Source organism: Schistocerca gregaria, chromosome 3 (assembly GCF_023897955.1).
Source record: "Schistocerca gregaria isolate iqSchGreg1 chromosome 3, iqSchGreg1.2, whole genome shotgun sequence".
In the NCBI taxonomy this organism is placed as follows: Eukaryota; Metazoa; Arthropoda; class Insecta; order Orthoptera; family Acrididae; genus Schistocerca; species Schistocerca gregaria.
This window is the reverse complement of record NC_064922.1, coordinates 938507584-938527762: the sequence shown is the minus strand read 5'-3', so window position 1 is coordinate 938527762 and position 20179 is coordinate 938507584. Positions and strand designations below refer to the sequence as shown.

The 20179-nt window shown below is 42.6% G+C and overlaps 1 protein-coding gene across 6 annotated transcripts in view; it reads left to right on the top strand.

Annotated features, from left to right (window-relative positions):
• Window positions 1-20179, top strand: part of LOC126355846 (proton channel OtopLc-like) — a 510363-nt gene that overhangs the window by 316114 nt on the left and 174070 nt on the right. For all 6 annotated transcript variants that reach the window (XM_050006307.1, XM_050006306.1, XM_050006310.1 and 3 more), the window contains 2 exons: window positions 2199-2306; window positions 13181-13295. In XM_050006307.1, coding sequence (XP_049862264.1) covers window positions 2199-2306; window positions 13181-13295 — 223 coding nt within the window. The remainder of the gene's footprint in view (window positions 1-2198; window positions 2307-13180; window positions 13296-20179) is intronic.

The window sequence follows — 20179 nt, the reverse complement described above, 5'->3', positions numbered from 1 at the left end:
GCTCCCCTTCAGTCGTTCTATTCAAGTACATTAAATGGAAAAACTGATCACCTGGCTCCGTAGCTTCATTGTTAATGTCAACTATTTTCCACGTGTTCATTGTATATCATTTTAGTCGCAATGTCGGTAATGTCTTATTTCTCACATCTATTTTCTCCCCAGTTAGATTCAGTAATTCTTCATAAGTTATCGGATCTACCTGTCCAAACAGCTGGAGTTTCCTGTAGCACCACTTTTCGAAAGATTTTATTCTCTCCTTATCTTCATTATCATCCACCTTTCTCTCTCACTCGAGATAAACAGTGTCAGCAAATAATTAATCCTATATTAGACGTTAAATTATTATTTGTTTTTTTAGAAATGTTTGCCTTGTTAATGCCAGTTCACGCAGTATTTCCTCACGTAATTAGAGTATATTCCATTGCTCTTGCTTTAATTTTGTTGCTCAGGTTATAACCCCTTCTCGATACATTGTTAATCCGGTCAACTATTCTTCCACGTCCTTTGACGTCTCTGAAAGAACTACAGTGTCATCGACAAAACCTCAAAGGTTTATTTCTTCGCAGGCCGTAGTGGCCGAGCGGTTATAGGCGCTACAGTCTGGAGCTGCGCTACCGCTACGGTCGCAGATTCGAATCCTTCCTCGGGCATGGATGTATGTGATGTCCTTACGTTAGTTAGGTTTAAGTAGATCTAAGTTCTAGGGAACTAGTGACCTCAGAAGTTAAGTCTCATAATGTTCAGAGCCATTTGAACCATTTGTTTATTCTTCCTTCTGAACTTCACTTTCCAAATTTTCCTGTGGTCTCTTTTATTGCTTACTCGTTGCACATACTGAATAACGTGGCTGATAGGCTAGAATGTTATCTTACTCCCTTCTCAGTCCCTGCCTCCCTTTCACTTCTTTCGATTCGTAATTGCAACCTGGTTTCTGCACAAGTTGCAGATAATCTTTCCCTTCTGTATTTCATCCTTGCCATCTTAGGAATTTTTGAGAATATATCCCAATAAATATCATAGAAAGCATTCTTTAAATTTGTTGTTGTTGTGGTCTTCAGTCCAAAGAGTGGTTTGATGCAGCTCTCCATGCTACCCTCCACCTTGCCCTACAATGCTAAATTGGTGATCCTTCGATGTCTCAGAACATGCCCTACCAACCGATCCCTTCTTCTAGTCAAGTTGTGTCACAAACTCCTCCCCAGTTCTATTCAATACCTCCTCATTAATTACGTCATCTACCCATCTAATCTTCAGCATTCTTCTGTAGCACCACATTTGGAAAGCTTCTATTCTCTTCTTGTCTAAACTCCTTATCGTTCACGATTCACTTCCGTACATGGCTACATTCCATACAAATACTCTCAGAAACGACTTCCTGACACTCCACACAAATAGTTTCAGAAACGACATCCTCACGCTTAAATCTATACTCGATGTTAACAAATTCCTCTTCTTCAGAAACGCTTTCCTTTCCATTGCCAGTCTGCATTTTATAGCCTCTCTATTTCGACCATCATCAGTTGTTTTGCTCCCCAGATAGCAAAACTTATTTACTACTTTAAGCGTCTCATTTTCTAATCTAACTCCATCAGCATCATCCTATTTAATTCGATTACATTGCACTATCCTTGTTTCGCTTTTGTTGATGTTCATCTTATATCCTCCTTTCAAGACACTGACCATTCCGTTCAACTGCTCTTCCAGGTCCTTTGCTGTCTCTGACAGAATTACAATGTCATCGGCGAATCTCAAAGTTTTTATTTCTTCTTCATGGATTTTATATCCTAATTCAAATTTTTCTTTTGTCTCCTTTACTGCTTGCTCAATATATAAATAGAATAACATTGGGGATGGGCTACAAACCTGTCCCACTGTATCTGGTTTCTGTACAAATTGTAAATAGCCTTTCGCTCCCTGTATTTTATCCCTGCCACGATCTTTAAATTTACCAGGTGGTGTAATCAGTAGACATTAAAATTTTTGCCAATGTCCCCCCCATGTAGAATTTCAAGCGTCCGTACACACACACACACACACACACACACACACACACACACACACACACACACACACACACACACACACACAACAGAAAACAGCAGTGTTGTGGACTGGACGAGGTGTGCAGTGATCTGCTGGCCGGCTGGCTTTTAGCTTCAGGATGTGTCTGAGCGGCGCGCTCGCTGGCTGTGTTGCAGGTTGCCCTCGCCCACCACGATGATGTCCCCGGTCCTCTACAGCACGGCGGCGCTCAAGAGGCCCTCCAGGATCGACCAGCTGCAGGGCGAGTGGCGACAGATGGGCACGTGAGTACTCCACTACCTGCCTATCACGAGAAACACTGCCGATAGTGGGCCGATGCCGCTCACGTCCCAGCCCGCAACACCCAAACAGTTATTCTGATACACGTTTCCTTTTCACAAAATTTTCTGTTGCATCCTGAAATAACAAACATCTCTGTGCAGTGCACACTATTAATCTTGTCACAATTGTTACAGAAAATAACAATTTGTCCATTTTATTTGGACTGTTGAGCTCTGTGGCCGTGGATAAGGATATTTTACTATAAAAACACAGCGACCAGCAACTTTTTTTTAATGCGTTTTACTTATGACAATATACATTTCGGGTTTGCACCCATCTTCAGCTGGCAAATTACATGTATCTTCAGTTTCTACAGTGGTACGATATCGACAGCAGTTTCGATGCTACAGCTGGCCTGTGCAAAAGCAACGATTCCAATGATTTACTTCAATTTCGCGAGTTTAAAAGTTACGCACTATCAGTTGTTCATTTTACTTACATTCTCCTCTCTTTGTTTTTTTTCTAGGCCTTTCTTCTTTTTTGTAACAGCACTAACACTTTTTGTCACCTATTTTACACAGGCGCACTGCCTTATCCGTCATGTTGTCGAATGACAGTTTTGTTTACGTTCAAGCAGTTTAATCTATGGACAGATTTATATTTTACGAAAGTTCTGAGGTTCTAGCTAAGCTACTTTTTACTAAACATTGACTTGGGTCATAGAAGTTTTTTAAGTACGATGTATACTAAGTTTTTTTCTTTGGTTGCTTAGGCAGTATTGAAGATAATAAACTAACATAACATATTTATACAAAGCAATAATTCATACATTTACAAACAACAAAGATAGAATTAAGATTTTTATGTTGTATTTTATTACATGCATTTGTTGGGTTTATATTAGATTATGTTATTTCTTGTTTGTGCTTAGTAAGTGGTTTGATAAGTAGTGTGTGGAAGTTTGACAGAAATATTACGTTTGGTAACTCTGTTTGCTCGTTAAATATGTCAGAAGGGGATGCATGTTTATGTGAATAAATTTCGATTTCTTCTATGAGGTTCATTCTTTATCCTTCGTTGGATAGGTCGAGTACTTGTAATTAATGGGATATTTGCCCAACATATAGCAGTATAAGAACATCAAGTAACAGACATATCCCATAACCTACAAGTTCTCCACCGAAATGCATATTGTCATAAATAAAACGCATTAAAAAAGTGGCTCGTCGCTGTATTTTTGTACTAAAATATTATTGTTACAGACAACTTCGTTCCAGATCTTTCACTCCCACTCCTATACCTCCTTAACTTCGATACTTAGGAAGTTAATATTTATGTAACCCCAGAATCTCTAACGGCGAATTTGTTGTATAAAGTGATCACCATAAACATAAGTGCTTTTGACAATTAGCGCCATTGCGTTCGCCTGGAAAGTAGTCGACTGTTGAGTAAATAAAGGGAGAACACAGATATAAAGGGTGAAGTACAATGGTAGGTGACACTCTGACATCTGTAAGACAGCGTTATACAGGCTGTTTCAAAACGAGTATACGTACACTACTGGCTATTAAAAGTGCTGCGAAGGTGTACTCAACGACGAATCTGGGTGCACAAATGGCAAAATTTAATTTTTTCAGATGAATCCAGGTTCTGTTTACAGTATCATGATGGTCACATCCGTGTTTGGCGACATCGCGGTGAACGCACATTGAAAGCGTGTATTCGTCATTGCAATACTGGCGTATCACCCGGCGTGATGGTATGGGGTGCCATTGGTTGCACGTCTCGGTCACCTCTTTTTCGCATTGACGGCACTTTGAACAGTGGACGTTACATTTCAGATGTGTTACGACCTGTGGCTGTTCCCTTCATTAGATCCCTCCGAAACCCTACATTTCAGCAGGGTAATGCACGACCACATGTTGCACGTCCTTAAAAGGCCTTTCTGGATACAGAAAAAGTTCAGCTGCTGCCCTGGGCAGCACATTTTCCAGATCTTTCACCAATTGAAAACGTCTGGTCAATGGTTGCCGAGTAACTGGCTCGTCGCAATACGCCAGTCACTACTCTTGATGAACTGTGGTATCGTGTTGAAGCCATACAAGCTCTGTTTGACTCAATGCCCAGGCGTATCAAGGCCGTTATTACGACCAGAGGTGGTTGTTATGCGTACTGATTTCTCAGGATCTATCCACCCAAATAGCATGAAAACGTAACCACTTGTCAGTTCTAGTATAATATGTTTGCCAAATGAATACCCGTTTATCATGTCCATTTCTTCTTGGTGTAGCAATTTTAGTGGCCAGTAGTGTATTATTGTCCAAATTATCGATCGCTGCGCCTCGGCTCGGATATTGGAGAAAGGAATACATAGTCTAGTTTATATTAATAGCCGCTAGACCTCAGTTGTCTTTTGTTCTGCTTGGTAGCCGTCATATGTTTAAAATGGCTATTCTGCAGTAGAAATCGGTCTGTGTTCTTCAGTTTGCGAAGTGCAATTCCGTGATTGCAGCGCAAACACGTTTCAGGTTGAGGTACCAAACCGGTGGTCCGAATGGGTGGAACGTTCTCGGTATCGACAGTTTCTAGATACAGCATGTGTATGGAAAGGAAAGATTCCTGGCCGCCCTCGTGTTCCTGAAGAAAATGTTGCACGAATTCCAACTGCTTTGCGACGGAGTTCTTCAAAATCAACTCTTCGTGCCAGTCGGGAGTTACAGCTGCCTACAACAACAATTTGGCGGGTTTTGAGACGTCGGTTTTGTAACGAGATTCTTGATGATAATGGTAAAACTTTCGCACAACGCATGATGTTCAGTGGTGAAGAGACTTTCCATGTTATTGGTCAGATAAACAAACACAGTGTTCGAATTTGGGGCCTACAGAACCCACATGCAGCCATTGAGCAAGTAGAAGATTCGCTCAAAGTCAATGTCTTTTGTGTGATACCCCAATCATCTGTTTAGAGTCCATTCTTCTTTGATGGAAACGCGGTTAACGGCCAGCAGTATCTCGCTAGGTTACAAAACTGGTTGTTTCCGAGACTGCACGAAGACAACTTCATTTTTCAACAAGACGGGGCACCCGGTCACTCCAATCGCCAAGTGCGAGAACATCTGAATGAGACTCTACCAAACCGTTGGATTGGCCGTCAAGGAGCTGACGAATTAGCATGTCTCAGTTGGGCTCCACGGTCACTGGATTTGACACCCTCTGACTTCTTCCTGCGGGGTTTCGTTAAAGACAACGTTCATGTACCAGCACTCCGACAGAACCCGGAAGAGTTGAAGAACCGAATCCGTACTGCCGTAACATCAGTGACGAAGGACATTTTTGCCCGAATATGGGGGGAGTTAAAATATCTGAACTTGAGAGGTTCGTAAATATGTGTGTACAGTTTCGTATTCGTATGTCTTTATATATAATATTCGAAATACGTATATTCTTTTTGAAACACCTTCTACCACCAGTGCTTTCCTCAGGAGGCCAACAGTGATTGTCTAAAGCGCAGATGTTTATTGTGAATTAATCTTTTTACTACCAAATTCTTTCGGAGGGAAAGACCTAAATTTGTGGCTATTTTAATTGTCTCAGTAAGAAGTAACAATATGAAAAAAAGTATGTGCGCACTGTTTCGTTTTCCAGCTTATTTCCCGGATTTCGGAGACGACTGTGCAAAAACCACGAGACCTAGAAAAAGAGTCTCATATCAATGGCTAGAGCATATTTGCAAGATTATAACTCACATTACAGGTTTTCATTATCGACACCATATGTTACGCGTCAAGTGTCGAAACGTGAGTGCAACTTATTGACACGAATTATCTGGGAAGGCGCAACAGCAGCCCGCCTTGCATCTGCAAGCCCGCACTTACACAATGCCCCAATATGGAGCGGAACACTGGCAGTGAAACTTGAGGACAGAATAACTTCTAAGTGCAAGCTATAACTACAAGAATCATCGAAACCATTGACAGGCTTTCCTTTACCAGTGGAAAACAGATACACAGCAATAACGTGTAGCCGATTCCCCTTGCTTCCCTGATAATTTGCCGTGGAACGCATACAACCGAATGATAGTGAAACATTTAACGCGACGAATGCACGGAGAGCAGGTCACAGAGTTGCCGTTTTTGTTTCTGATTGCCCTTATTTTCAGCTGAAGTAATGTCACTCGCTTGAACTCAATGGATGCAATGAACATGAAATCAGTGAAACAGCAGTGAAATGAAATGTCACTGAAATAACTCTCAAAATGGTGAACTCTCAGCGTAATGACCACGTAATGCCAGAGAAAATTTCGTTCAACACCGACCTTGAATCCGTGTTTCCTGTTTATCGCGACCACCCGTCTTAACCATGAGGCTATTTGATCACTCCTGCCCGCCTGTCTGTTCTTCAAAAAAATGGTTCAAATGGCTCTGAGGACTATGGGACTTAACTTCTAAGGTCATCATTACCCTAGAACTTAGAACTACTTAAGCCTAACTAAGCTAAGGACATCACACACAGCCATGTCCGAGGCAGGAATCCAACCTGCGACCGTAGCGGTCGCGCGATTCCAGACTGAAGCGCCTAGAACCGCTCGGCCATATCGGCCGGCTGTCTGTTCTTCCCGTGGCCTTATTCCGGATTATACAACCGTTTAATATTGTTCGAAAGTAGTACGGGGAAATCCGGTGACGACGAATGTTTTTCTTTAGTCACGGCCTATTCACTCTTGATTACTCATTGTCTTCCGCTTATCAATTCATAATTCTAAAACTTATGCTTTTTTCTTACATAGCTGTACCACTCCTTGACCAGAAAGGTCTGCCTCGTTTAAAATTCTACATTTTCCTAATCTTTACCCTCAACTGTGAACGTTCACGTTCCTCATTCTTTGCTGATGACACTGTAGGATCACAATGGATGGATAACTTAAACTAGGGCCATTGATACCCTGGCTGTGTTTAATTAAAGCTTGTTCTTCTCTTTTCGTTTTGTACGTGAGAGATCCTAAGCCTAATACCGAAAGTTTCCTTTAAATTAATTTTTTTGTTTGATTTTGAACTCGTACTGCCTTGGTTATAACTTGGTTGTTGTTTAGCTTTGGGTGACTGTGTGTATTTCCAACTGCGAGAGAAACCAAATATATCTGCCTGCTAGAATACAACAAGAATTTGGCCCTGTTTCATAATCTGTCTAAAACACTGTGGAAACTGATTATGACCTGAACTTTGCTGTTAATCTCTTTGGTTAAACAAAGTGGTCCGTGTGCATTAATGATCTGCCAAATACTGCATTTCGTGAAATGTTCATTGTGCGTTGATAATTTTCGTAGCAAGCTGATCCTGAAATGAAAATATCTTTCCTCGTAGTGCTTGCTGCCCTCTGTGCGCCATTTGCAAATTTCTACCTACAGTTGCTGAGAGCTTACTGCAGCGCTCCAGACAGCAAGTAAACTATTTTATACACATCATTGAGTGAGACACGCTTTAAATAAAATTGACTTTTATCGAGGATGTGAACAATGCTTTTAGTTGTAATATTTTTTTAACAAAAACGTTTTTAAATTATCTGATGTATCACTTATACGAAATTTATGTGGCAACACTCATTAACATTTACAAAGGGCAATGTTGATGTCAAACTCTTACTCTCACAAACGTCAGATAAATAACTGATGGCCGGCCTAAGTGGCCGTGCGGTTCTAGGCGCTACAGTCTGGAGCCGAGCGACCACTACGGTAACAGGTTCGAATCCTGCCTCGGGCATGGATATCCTTAGGTTTGTTAGGTTTAATTAGTTTTAAGTTCTTGGCGACTGATGACCTCAGACGTTAAGTAGCATAGTGCTCAGAGCCACTTGAAATAACTGATAAACATAAAAAGATACGTTACAGTGAAAATTACACAACCTTTAAAAAAATCTAAACGTCGCTGATACGGATGTCTCATTCAGCAATGGTTCTAACTACTCGCGACTGCCGTGCCAATAAAAAAAAGTTATCTTCATTCCTCCTCATGCTCTTTACATTCTAAGTCACTAATCAAATCCTTCTCATTTGCTTCACAATATTCAACGCTTAAATACAGATGCACTTAACTTTGCGTCTACATTGCCACGAGTCCTCTGCTTGGCATCTTCCTTTCGGCTCATCTAAAGATAGAACTCCCGCGCATCTCGTTGCCAAGCAGCGATGATAAAACACACACATCTTACAGCAACAGAGCTACTCTGACCAAAGACTGCGCGCGAATAATAAACGATTCAAAATTGTCGCTTCGCGTTTGAGACACTCAAAGCATGTACAGATTCGAGAAACGAAAATAACAGACCCCTCACACCTGTTTTCAATACAGCTGAACTCGTGGTGTTCAATGCTAAAAAATACTGAGGCCAACTCAGCTGCTTTCTGCGTTATACGCACTAATCGTGAGGTTTAAATTCACTTCCAATTCCAAAGATTTTTATACCCATCACTGCTACGAATAGTATCACATTATTTTATCCTAATTCTTCGTTCCATCTCACAGGTCGAAGTCCGATATACTACTCGGCTATTTTTGCTTTCCGAAGCCGAACAAATGGTCATCCATTACCTCTGCAATCGTTGTTCACTTACGGAAATAGGAAGTGTTGGACCATGAAGCTCAAGTCCATTATTTATATGCCTTTGTGGAGACGTTCACTACAACATAAGTCAAGGTGGTGCCATACTCAGAGAATGACTATTGGGGAGGTGGTACAGGAATCCTGAGTCGCTGTTGTTGACAAGGCCCCATTGGAGATGGTTTACCGCTGTCTTCCTCCGGCCTGTTACGATGTTTAGCCACGCCCCCTACTCCTCTCGAACAACACCAAGAGGGCTAGCAAGGCAACGTCCCCATACGACGGTCCGGTCACCAACAACACGCCCTTTGAATTTAATCCAGGAGATTGGCGTGAAGACTAATGATCAGGATGTTTACACCATTAAGTCTCCTCCCATTGCTGGCCAAATACTGTCAGTGAAAATTTTCCACCACAGGCTTCGAACCGACTTCATTGAGTCGAGCACCACCGGAGAGGTGTGCGTTAACGGCGACGGCCAAGGAGGGAGGGGTTCATTTCATTGCTGTTGTTTTGGTCTTCAGTCCTGAGGCTGGTTTGATGCAGCTCTCCATGCTACTCTATTCTGTGCAAGCTTCTTCATCTCCCAGTACCTACTGCAGCCTACATCCTTCTGAATGTGCTTAGTGTATCCATCTCTTGGTCTCCCTCTACGATTTTTACCCTCCATGCTGCCCTCCAGCACTATACTGGTGATCCCTTGATTCCTCAGGACATGTCCTACCAACCGGTCCCTTCTTCTAGTCAAGTTGTGCCACAAACGTCTCTTCTCCCCAATCCTATTCAATACCTCCTCATTAGTTATATGATCTACCCATCTAATCTTCAACATTTTCTCTAGCGCCACATTTCGAAAGGTTCTATTCTCTTCTTCTCCAAACTATTTATCGTCCATGTTTCACTTCCATACATGGCTACAGTCCATACAAATACTTTCAGAAACGACTTAATGACAATTAAATCTGTACTCGATGTTAACAAATTTCTCTTCTTCAGAAACGCTTTCCTTGCCATTGTCAGTCTAGATTTTATATCCTCTCAACTTCGACCATCATCAGTTATTTTGCTCCCCAAATAGCAAAACTCCTTTACTACCCCCTGGTACCACCACCACCGTCTCATAGGTACGACTAAATTCTTGTACTCATTACGGAATGAATGCATACAGCCTCTGAATGTCATCTTGAGCAATTTCTTGCCATGCCTGCAACACATTCTGTGTTACTTAATGTATGTTGCTGACAGTAGGAGCCGACGTATGGTATACGTATTCCCATCGGTTGTCACACATGCTCGGTGGGTGACAAATCAGGTAACCGGGCTCGCCATTAAAGACTTGCATTTCACAAGGCGTTTGTGGTGCGAGCTTGCACTATACTGTTGGAATACGCAATGTGGTACCTTGGTCGTGAAGGATATGACAACAGTGTTTATCTTTTTTGCAGCCTACTGTCGAGCAATGAGCCTCCTTTAAGCAATCACCAAACCAGTACACTTGTCATACCCAGTAGCTCCCCATACTATGTGATTCTTCACTTGCTCCCAGTGTATTTGTTGCTCGAACAGTCCACGGGTACACTGCCGGTTCATAGAGTCCAACGGGCACACTATTTCGGCGACCACACATGTCGCCATCGTCAGGTGCGCTGACGAACTGAGCTCCTGAGGGCGGGCGTCCGATTTAAATCCCCTCCCTCCGCGGGCCGCTCTCTTCGCCGTTCGCCCGCGGTCACGAAGACGTGGGCGTCGGAATCTGTCGTAGCGTCGATGTGCTTCCTACTCCCGCACTCAGGAACTCAGTTCGTCAGCGCACCTGACGATGGTGACAAGTCTGATCGCCGAAATATTGTGCCCGTTGGACACATCGAACCGGCAGTATACCCGTGGACTGTTCGATCCCCATACTATGATTCCCGGAGTCGGAGTAGTATACGTTTCTCCTGTGGTGTTTCACCAGGTAGTCTACGGTGTCGATTTAACTGTGCCAAAGGACTGAAGCGAGACTGATCACTGGACATCGCAGAATGCGATTCCACGGCTCGGCTGACTCCGGCTATACACCATGCAAATCTCTGTAGTTGTCAGCTATAAACGACGCAAGGCCTTAGCACAGCTTCCAGTAACTTGTTGTCGACGTTTCCGTCTGCCCTGTTGCCATCCGTCTGTTCGTCACAGCCAACCGTATCACCTTCTCGTGATGTAGTCCTTCTGGAAGGAATCGTGTCTTCTCATGATGCTGCAGTGTTGTCCTGAGTACATCTCCTCACCAACCGCTCCGCTCTCATTGTACTTCAATTAACTGTCGGTGATTCGTCCGTTTTGTGCTCCCATGCCCCGTTGTGCCAATGGCTGGACCTTTCTAAAAGTCTGGAAGACGGCGATAAGCTGAACTTGCAAGTGCGATGGATATACTGTGTTGCGATCTCTGATTGAGAAGTTCTAGCAACGTTAGTACATCCCCAGTAGCCAATACGTACTCACACTATTGCATATGTCTAGGAACTGTTTTTTCCTGTCCTGAAAATAAACTACCATAAAGATGAAATGGTAACTGACGTATCGCAGACGCATGTAAGTACTTTGAGCGTCATGTCGATAGCAGTCGGCCAAGGTTTGCGTGGTGCAACACTTACCGTTTTCGCCAGAGTATACTTTCCCCTCTATGTAGCTATAAAAGTGATTGTACATTAAATCTCATGTTTATCTGATGTGTCTTACCTTTGTTAGTACACTACTGGCCATTATAATTACTACACCACGAAGATGACGTGCTACAGACGCGAAATTTAACCGACAGGAAGAAGATGCCGTAATGTGCAAATGATTAACTTTTCAGAGCATTCACACAAGGTTGGCGCCGGTGGCGACACCTACAACGTGCTGACGTGAGGAAAGTTTCCAACCGATTTCTCATACACAACAGCAGTTGACCGGGGTTGCCTGGTGAGACGTTGTTGTGAAGCCTCGTGTAAGGAGGAGAAATGCGGACCATCACGTTTCCGACTTTGATAAAGGTCGGATTGTAGCCTATCGCGATTGCGGTTTAACGTATCGCGAGATTGCTGCTCGCGTTGGTCGAGATCCAATGACTGTTAGCAGAATATGGAATCAGTGGGTTCAGGAGAGTAATACGGAACGCCGTGCTGCATCCCAACGGCCTCGTATCACTATCAGTCTAGATGACAGGCATCTTATGCGCATGGCTGTAACGGATCGTGCAGCCACGTCTCGATCCCTGAGTCAACAGATGGGGACATTTGCAAGACGACAACCGCCTGTACGAACAGTTCGACGACGTTAGCAGCAGCATGGACTATCAGCTCGGAGACAGTGGCTGCGGTTACCCTTTACGCTGCATAAGAGACAGGAGCGCCTGCGATGGTGTACTCAACGACGAACGTGGGTGCACGAATGGCAAAACGTCATTTTTTCGGATGAATCCAGGTTCTGTTTACAGCATGACGATGGTCGCATACGTGTTTGGCGACATCGCGGTGAACGCACATTGCAAGCGTGTTATTCGTCATGGCCATACTGGCGTATCTCGTAGAGTGATGGTACGGGGTGCAATTGGTTACACGTCTCGGTCACCTCTTGTTCGCACTGACGGCACTTTGAACAGTGGACGTTACATTTCAGATGTGTTACGACCCGTGTCTGTACCCTTCGTTCGATCCCTGCGAAACCCTACATTTCAGCAGGATAATGCACGACCATCATTGCAGGTTCTGTACGGGCCTTTCTGGATGCAGATACTGCTGTCCTGGCCAGCACATTCTGCAGATTTCTCACCAATTGAAAAGGTCTGGTCAATAGCGCCCGAGCAACTGGCTCGTCACAATACGCCAGTCACTACCCGTGATGGAACTGTGATATCGTGTTGAAGCTGCATGGGCAGCTGTACCTGTACACACCATCCAAGTCCTGTATGACTCAATGCCCAGGCGTATCAAGGGCGTTATTACGGCCAGAGGTGGTTGTTCTGGGTACTGATTTCTCAGGATCTATGCACCCAAGTTGCGTGAAAATATAATCACATGTCAGTTCTAGTATAATATATTTGCCCAATGAATGCCCGTTTATCGTCTGCATTTCTTCTTGGTGTAGCAATGTTAATGGCCAGTAGTGTACATCACAATACTTTTAAATCAGTGACCTTAACTAACAAAGAGCACACACGCTCCATAATCGTAGACACACAGTTCCGCAATATAAACGTGCCACTGATCGATACAAGTGTTACTCGCTGGACTGCGCTGATGCGTGTTGACGCATGTTGCAGGGACGCGCTGACGACCACGCTGTCGGCGCTGTACGGCAAGCTGCTGGTCGTGATGGGCATCGCCTTCCCCATGGCGGAGGTCATCTCCACCTACATTCCGCCATCCTTCTACGAGGTACGTATGAGCGGCGCACGTCTCTGATAACAAGAGCGAGCTGTCCAGGCGATTGTGTCGGAAAATCGTCTGCGCCACGTTTTACTTCGGACTCGTTATAGCTAGCCTTCCGGAACAAATCTTTCAAACACTTCACTAAAACGAAAAGGCGTAGTGCAAAGCCACACCCTCAAGGGACTGCGATATAATATGAGAATTAATTAAACTGTAGAAAATGAAGCAGTCCAAGCTGAAAATTACTTCAGAAAGCACTTAAAGGGTGGGAAAATGCACGTATCAGTGTTATGCGTTACTTTCTTCGTGTATGGGTCCACGCCCTTGACGTAATTTCCGAATGATGAAACCATTTCCAGTACCTACCGTAGACTGTCAGATTCTTTATACAAGATGACCTACATTGCCTCAAATTGCACACTACATTAATGACCACTTTGATGCTGTAGCTGCCGCGCGGGATTTGCCGAGCACGCTGAGGCGCTGCAGTCATGGACTGTGCGGCTGGTCCCGGCGGACGTTTGAGTCCTCCCTCGGACATGGGTGTGTGTGTTTGTCCTTAGGATAATTTAGTTTAGGTAGTGTGTAAGCTTAGGGACTGATGGCCTTAGCGGTTACGTCCCATAAGATTTCACACACATTTCAACATTTTTTTTTTTTTTTTTTTTTTTTTTTTTTTTTTTTTTTTTTTTTGATGCTGTAACGATCTTCAAACGACTGTAGCAACGATACCATCAAAAATATTAAAAAGGAAAACGATTCATATTGTTCTGCAAAATTATTTTGATTTGGTCACGACCCAACTTTTTTCTTCTCAGACGATGTTCAGGTGACAAACGGATGACGCAAACACAGATCAACATCATATGCTACTTACACGTGTACTACTGCACACAAGATACAAAAATGACAAAGTGCTTACATAGGAAAATAATAATACACTTTCTATGTAAACACTACGTCATTTTTGTGTCTTCTGTGGAATAACATCTTCGTGGTTTTCTTTTCCTTCTTATTATCATCATTATTCTCCGCTAAGCAAATACGGAAAATTCAGTTAATGTCAATTCCAACAAAGCTAACTTAATCTTTAATTGAATAAATCATTATATTTGCTCCAGGCTTCTAGAAATGAGCATCACATATCTACATCTACATCCATACTCTGCTAATCACATTTGAGTGCCTGGCGGACGGTTCATCGAACCACCTTCACAGTTCTTCATTTTTTCTGTCTTGTATATCGCGCGGAAAGAACGAACATCTATATCTTACCGTACGAGCTCTGATTTATCTTATTTTATCGTGGTGATCATTTCTCCCTATGTAGATCGCTGTCAGTAAAATATTTTCGCATTCGAAGGAGAAAGTTGGTGATTGGAATTTCGTGAGAAGATTCCGTCACAACGAAAAACGCCCTTATTTTGATGATATCCACTGCAACCTACATCCTTCTGTATCTGTTTAGTGTATTCATCCCTTGGTCTCCCTCTTCGATTTTTACCCTCCACGCTGCCCTCAAATACTAAATTGGTGATCCCTCGATGTCTCAGAACATGCCCTACCAACTGATCCCTTCTTCTAGTCAAGTTGTGCCGCAAACTTCTCTTCTCCCAAATCCTATTCAATACCTCCTCATTAGTTATGTCATCTACCCATCTAATCTTCAGCATTCTTCTGTAGCACCACATTTCGAAAGCTTCTGTTCTATTCTTGTCCAAACTAGTTATCGTCCTTGTTTCACTTCCATACATGGCTACACTCCATACAAATACTTCCCGACACTAAAATCTATACTCGATGTCAACAAATTTCTCTTCTTCAGAAACGCTTTCCTTGCCATTCCTAGTCTATCTTTTGTATCTTCTCTACTTCGACCATCATCAGTTATTTTGCACCCCAAATAGCAAAACTCCTTTACTACTTTAAGTGTCTCATTTCCTAATCTAATTCCCTCAGCATCACCCGACTTAATTCGACTACATTCCATTATCCTCGCTTTGCTTTTGTTGATGTTCATCTTACACCCTCCTTTCAAAACACTGTCCATTCCATTCACCTGCTCTTCCACGTCCTTTGCTGCCTCTGACAGAATTACAATGTCATCGGCGAACCTAAAAGTTTTTATTTCTTCTTCCTGGCTTTTAATACCTACTCCGAATTTTTATTTTATTTCCTTTACTGCTTGCTCAATATACAGATTGAATAACATCGGGGAGAGGCTACAACCCTGTTTCGCTCCATTCCCAACCACTGCTTCCCTTTCATGTCCCTCGACTCTTATAACTGCCATCTGGTTTCTTTACAAATTGTAAATAGCCTTTCGCTCCCTGTGTTTTACCCCTGCCCCCTTCAGAATTTGAAAGAGAGTATTCCAGTCAACATTGTCAAAAGCTTTCTCTAAGTCTACAAACACTAGAAACGTAGTTTGGCGTTTCCTTAATCTAGCTTCTAATATAAGTCGTAGGGTCAGTATTGCCTCACGTGTTCCAATATTTCTACGGAATCCAAACTGATCTTCCCCGAGGTCGGCTTCTACCAGTTTTTCCGTCCGTCTGCAAGGAATTCGCATTAGTATTTTGCAGCTGTGACTTATTAAACTGATAGTTCCGTAATTTTCACATCTGTCAACACCTGTTTTGTTTGGGATTGGAATTATTACATTCTTCTTGAAGTCTGAGGGTATTTCACTTGTCTCATACATCTTGCTCACCAGATGGAAGAGTTTTGTCAGGACTGGCTCTCCCAAGGCCATCAGTAGTTCTAATGGAATGTTGTCTACTCCGGGGGCCTTGTTTCGACTCAGGTCTTTCAGTGCTCTGTCAAACTCTTCACGCAGTATCGTATCTCTCATTTCGTCTTCATCTACATCCTCTTCCATTTCCATAATATTGTCCTCAAGTACATCGCCCTTGTATAGACCCTCTATATACTCCTTCCACCTTTCTGCAGAAGAAATATTGAATTTAATTGATGAAAGGAGAAAATATAAAAATGCAGTAAATGAAGCAGGCAAAAAGGAATACAAAAGTCTCAAAAAATAAGATCGACAGGAAGTGCAAAATGGCTAAGCAGGGATGAGTAGACAACAAATGTAAGGATCTCAAAGCTAGCCATTTTTCTTGTACTGTACTTCTTACTCCCATTCTTGTCAATTGTTCCCTTATGCTCTCCCTGAAACTTTGTACAACCTCTGGTTTAGTCAGTTTATCCAAGTCCCATCTCCTTAAATTAACACCTTCTTGTAGTTTCTTCAGTTTTAATCTACAGTTCATAACCAATAGATTGTGGTCCAAGTACACATCTGCCCCGGTAAATGTCTTACAATTTAAAACCTGGTTCCTAAATCTGTGTCTTACCATTATATAATCTATCTGAAACCTGTGAGTATCTCCAGGCTTCTTCCATGTATACAACCATCTTTTATGATTCTTGAACCAAGTGTTAGCTATGATTGTTGTGCTCTGCGCAAAATTCTACCAGACGGCTTCCTCTTTCATTTCTTACCCCCAATCCACATCATCTACTACTTTAACTTGTCTCCCTTTTCCTACTGACGAATTCCAGTCGCCCATGACTATTAAATTTTCGTCTCCATTCACCATCTGAATAATTTCTTTTATTTCATCATACATTTCTTTAAAAACTATACCGCTGAATTTTGGCATTCCATTTTACGGACAACAGATTTAGAACCGACGTCCACCATTAAGTAAGGAACATGTGTACATGAAATGCGAGCGGCATTTGTTTATGTTGTACATAAAACTGCCAGGATATTTGGCTGTATTACTATTATCGTATTTATCGAGATACAGTACCGCAGACTGCTCGAATCAATATAGAAGCATTTTGTGTATCCGAACTTGTGATTGCATGTCAGCAGCCATAAACAGGGTACAAGTTGAGTCTGCTGGTTGTTCCCTGTTTACGGTAAGAGACACGCAATCGTAAGTTCGGATTCACGACACGCTGCTGCTACGTCTCCATAAATGGGGTGATCGTAATAGAGCCATAAAGCTCATCTGTTTTACGTAAAACGTAAAGAGTCGTCGCTACGCGTTTAATGTGTGCGCGTTTCTCATATTAAGATACCAGCCACATTATTTAAAATTTAAATTCTGCTGTTGTTACATCCATGAAGGTATATGTATATAAAGTTTATGTAATTGTTCTATCTACATGCAATATTATGCAGAACAGTGTCTACCTCCGTAATAACTGAATGGTCTTTCCGTATTTCCCTGTTGTTTGCTGAAGTGTTATGATGTCCGCAGTGTACCGAAGTTTCTTACTGCTAAATACTATCATGAATAGAGCGATGGAGTTCCCAACTGAGACATTACCTGTTCCGAAAGTAATATAAAAAGTGTACTTCGAGCAATGATACGATACATGATATATAGTTACCGCGCTTCATATCCTGAGTGACATTTAACAGTGTGTACCGCGTTATTGTGCTGCAAGAGTCGAGATATCCATAGACAAACGCGCTGCAATTGTAGCACTCAGGCAAGCAGGTTTTCCTGTACCCCAAATTGCGGTACAGTGTCGCGTATCTATAGGGGTAGAGCAACACACCACTCACCGCCAGAAGACAACAGGCAGCAGTAAGGACCTACCACGATCAGGATGAGCTCGTAAAATAACTAAAGCTGATGACGAAATCAGGCATAAATGCTATTAAGAGAGGTTCTAAATATCAGCACAAATTCGCGCAGCGTTGGTAGAAACGATCAAGAAAACCATATCTGTTGCAAGATTGAAAAGGAGACTGACTGACTGCCGCCTTGGAAGGATGTGTAGCAGCGACCAAACGCCTTCTGAAGCCCTTAACTAAAAAGAAGAGACTCGAATGGGTTAGGAAAGATAGTAAATGAACACACGCAGCGTGGAAGAAAGTGATATTAACAGATGAACCGAAATTCTACATTTTTGGTACCAGATGGAGGACATTTGTTCGTTGATCTGAAGGAGAAAGAATGGCCTAGCAGTCCGTTCTACCTGCAGGTAAGAACGGTGGTGGTTCTTTTATGGTTTGGGAGTGTTTTGCAGGAGACAGAGTTGGTGACATTGTGAAAATAGAAGGGTCGAATATCATTACCACTGCATACTACAGTATCGTACAATACCATGTTAACTGCGCCTAATAGAAAATTTGGAAATTTGTGGTAAGTTCCATGGAACCAAATTACTGAGGTCGTCGGTACCTAAGCTTACACACTACTTAATCTAGCGTAAACTAACATACCCTAAGGACAGCACACATACCCACCCATGTCCGAGGGAGGCTTCTAACCTCCGACGGGGATAGGCGCGAGAACCGTGACAGGGCGCCTAAGACTGCTCGGCTACCCCGCGCGGCGCTTACTAGAGAAAGGGTTTACATTAAAACATGAGTTGCATTTTGCGTTGTTTGGGGAAGGAGACCAGACATCGAGGTCATCGGTCTCATCGGATTAGGGAAATATGGGGAAGGAAGTCGGCCGTGCCCTTTCAAAGGAACCATCCCGGCATTTGCCTGGAGCGATTTAGGGAAATCACGGAAAACCTAAATCAGGATGGCCGGACGCCGGATTGAACCGCTGTCCTCCCGAATGCGAGTCCAGTGTTTAACCACTGCGCCATCTCGCTCGGTTTAAAAAAAATGAGTCTGGTCTGTAAGAGGTATACTGCATCAAGGAAAAAAACCGAACTTATTGAAAGAAACGTCGCGACCCTCCCGAAAGTTAACATAACAAGCAAAGTACGTCTCTGGAATGTCATTAACGATGTGTGGAATCATAAAGCCACGCAATTGCTATGAAAACGCATTCACCGCATGCCTCGAATTTGCTAGCCAGTCATTAAATCCAGGAGACAATCCTTTGATGAAAATAATATTATTTTTTCTGTTTGTTTTATACATATTTAAATGTATAAAAGAATATTTTTGGAGAAATTGAGTTTTGTTTGTGTTCATATCTGAAGTATCAGGTAAGTCATGGTTTTTTGAAATTGATGAGCGGTACTGTATGCGCCGTTTCAGTTGTGTATGGAGCACTTAGTACTCAGTGGCGCCGTTTTCTTCTTGTCTGCCTCAGGCTTTGTATTTGGACCGCTTAGTGTGATGCTGTCAGATACAGTACATATACTAGCCATTCCGTACGTATCGTTTGAAGGTTGTGCTGACAGATCAGTAATATACGGTTGGTCGCCCGAGGAGGATACCGTTTCTAATGTTTGAAGAAAAATGGAGATGAGTCATCGAACAAACGCACGATACTGTATGCCTGTATCTCTGACCTCGGAACATTTTTACGCTCGCGTGCTGCGACGTTTTATGAAGACAATAAAAATCTCCTGTGTAGGAATCAACATGCGCTGAGAAACAACTGTCTGAAACCCAGCTCGCTTTGTTCGTCCACGAGATCTGTAAAGCAGTAGGTACAGGCGCCCAGGTAGATGCCGTGTCACTTTATAACACCGTCGGGGTCTGTTATGTTAGTACTACGCCTATAATGTTAAACTTGCGAAAGAAGTTTCTTTTTTGATTGTGACTCCGTATAATGGAAATATATCGCACTATTTTGCGATTCTGGAAAGACTGTTATTGAGAGGAAACAATAGCAAAACAAATGGGAATCGAACCAGGGTTCTATTAGCAATGTAGTAAATTGTAATTAAGTGAAAAGAAACGGTCGTCAGCCTAATTACCCAAAGTTGTTCGTACCCAGTACTATCATGGTTCATAAAGAACTTTAACTATTGGGGTTCTGTCTATTTTGTGTGATAAGATACAAGACAGTATAATAATTAAGCTAGGAATGTACCAGTGATTTGACTTCAACTGCACAGGAGCAGTATTACTGCGTTTATGCAACAACTGATTCTCAATAACACTCAACATT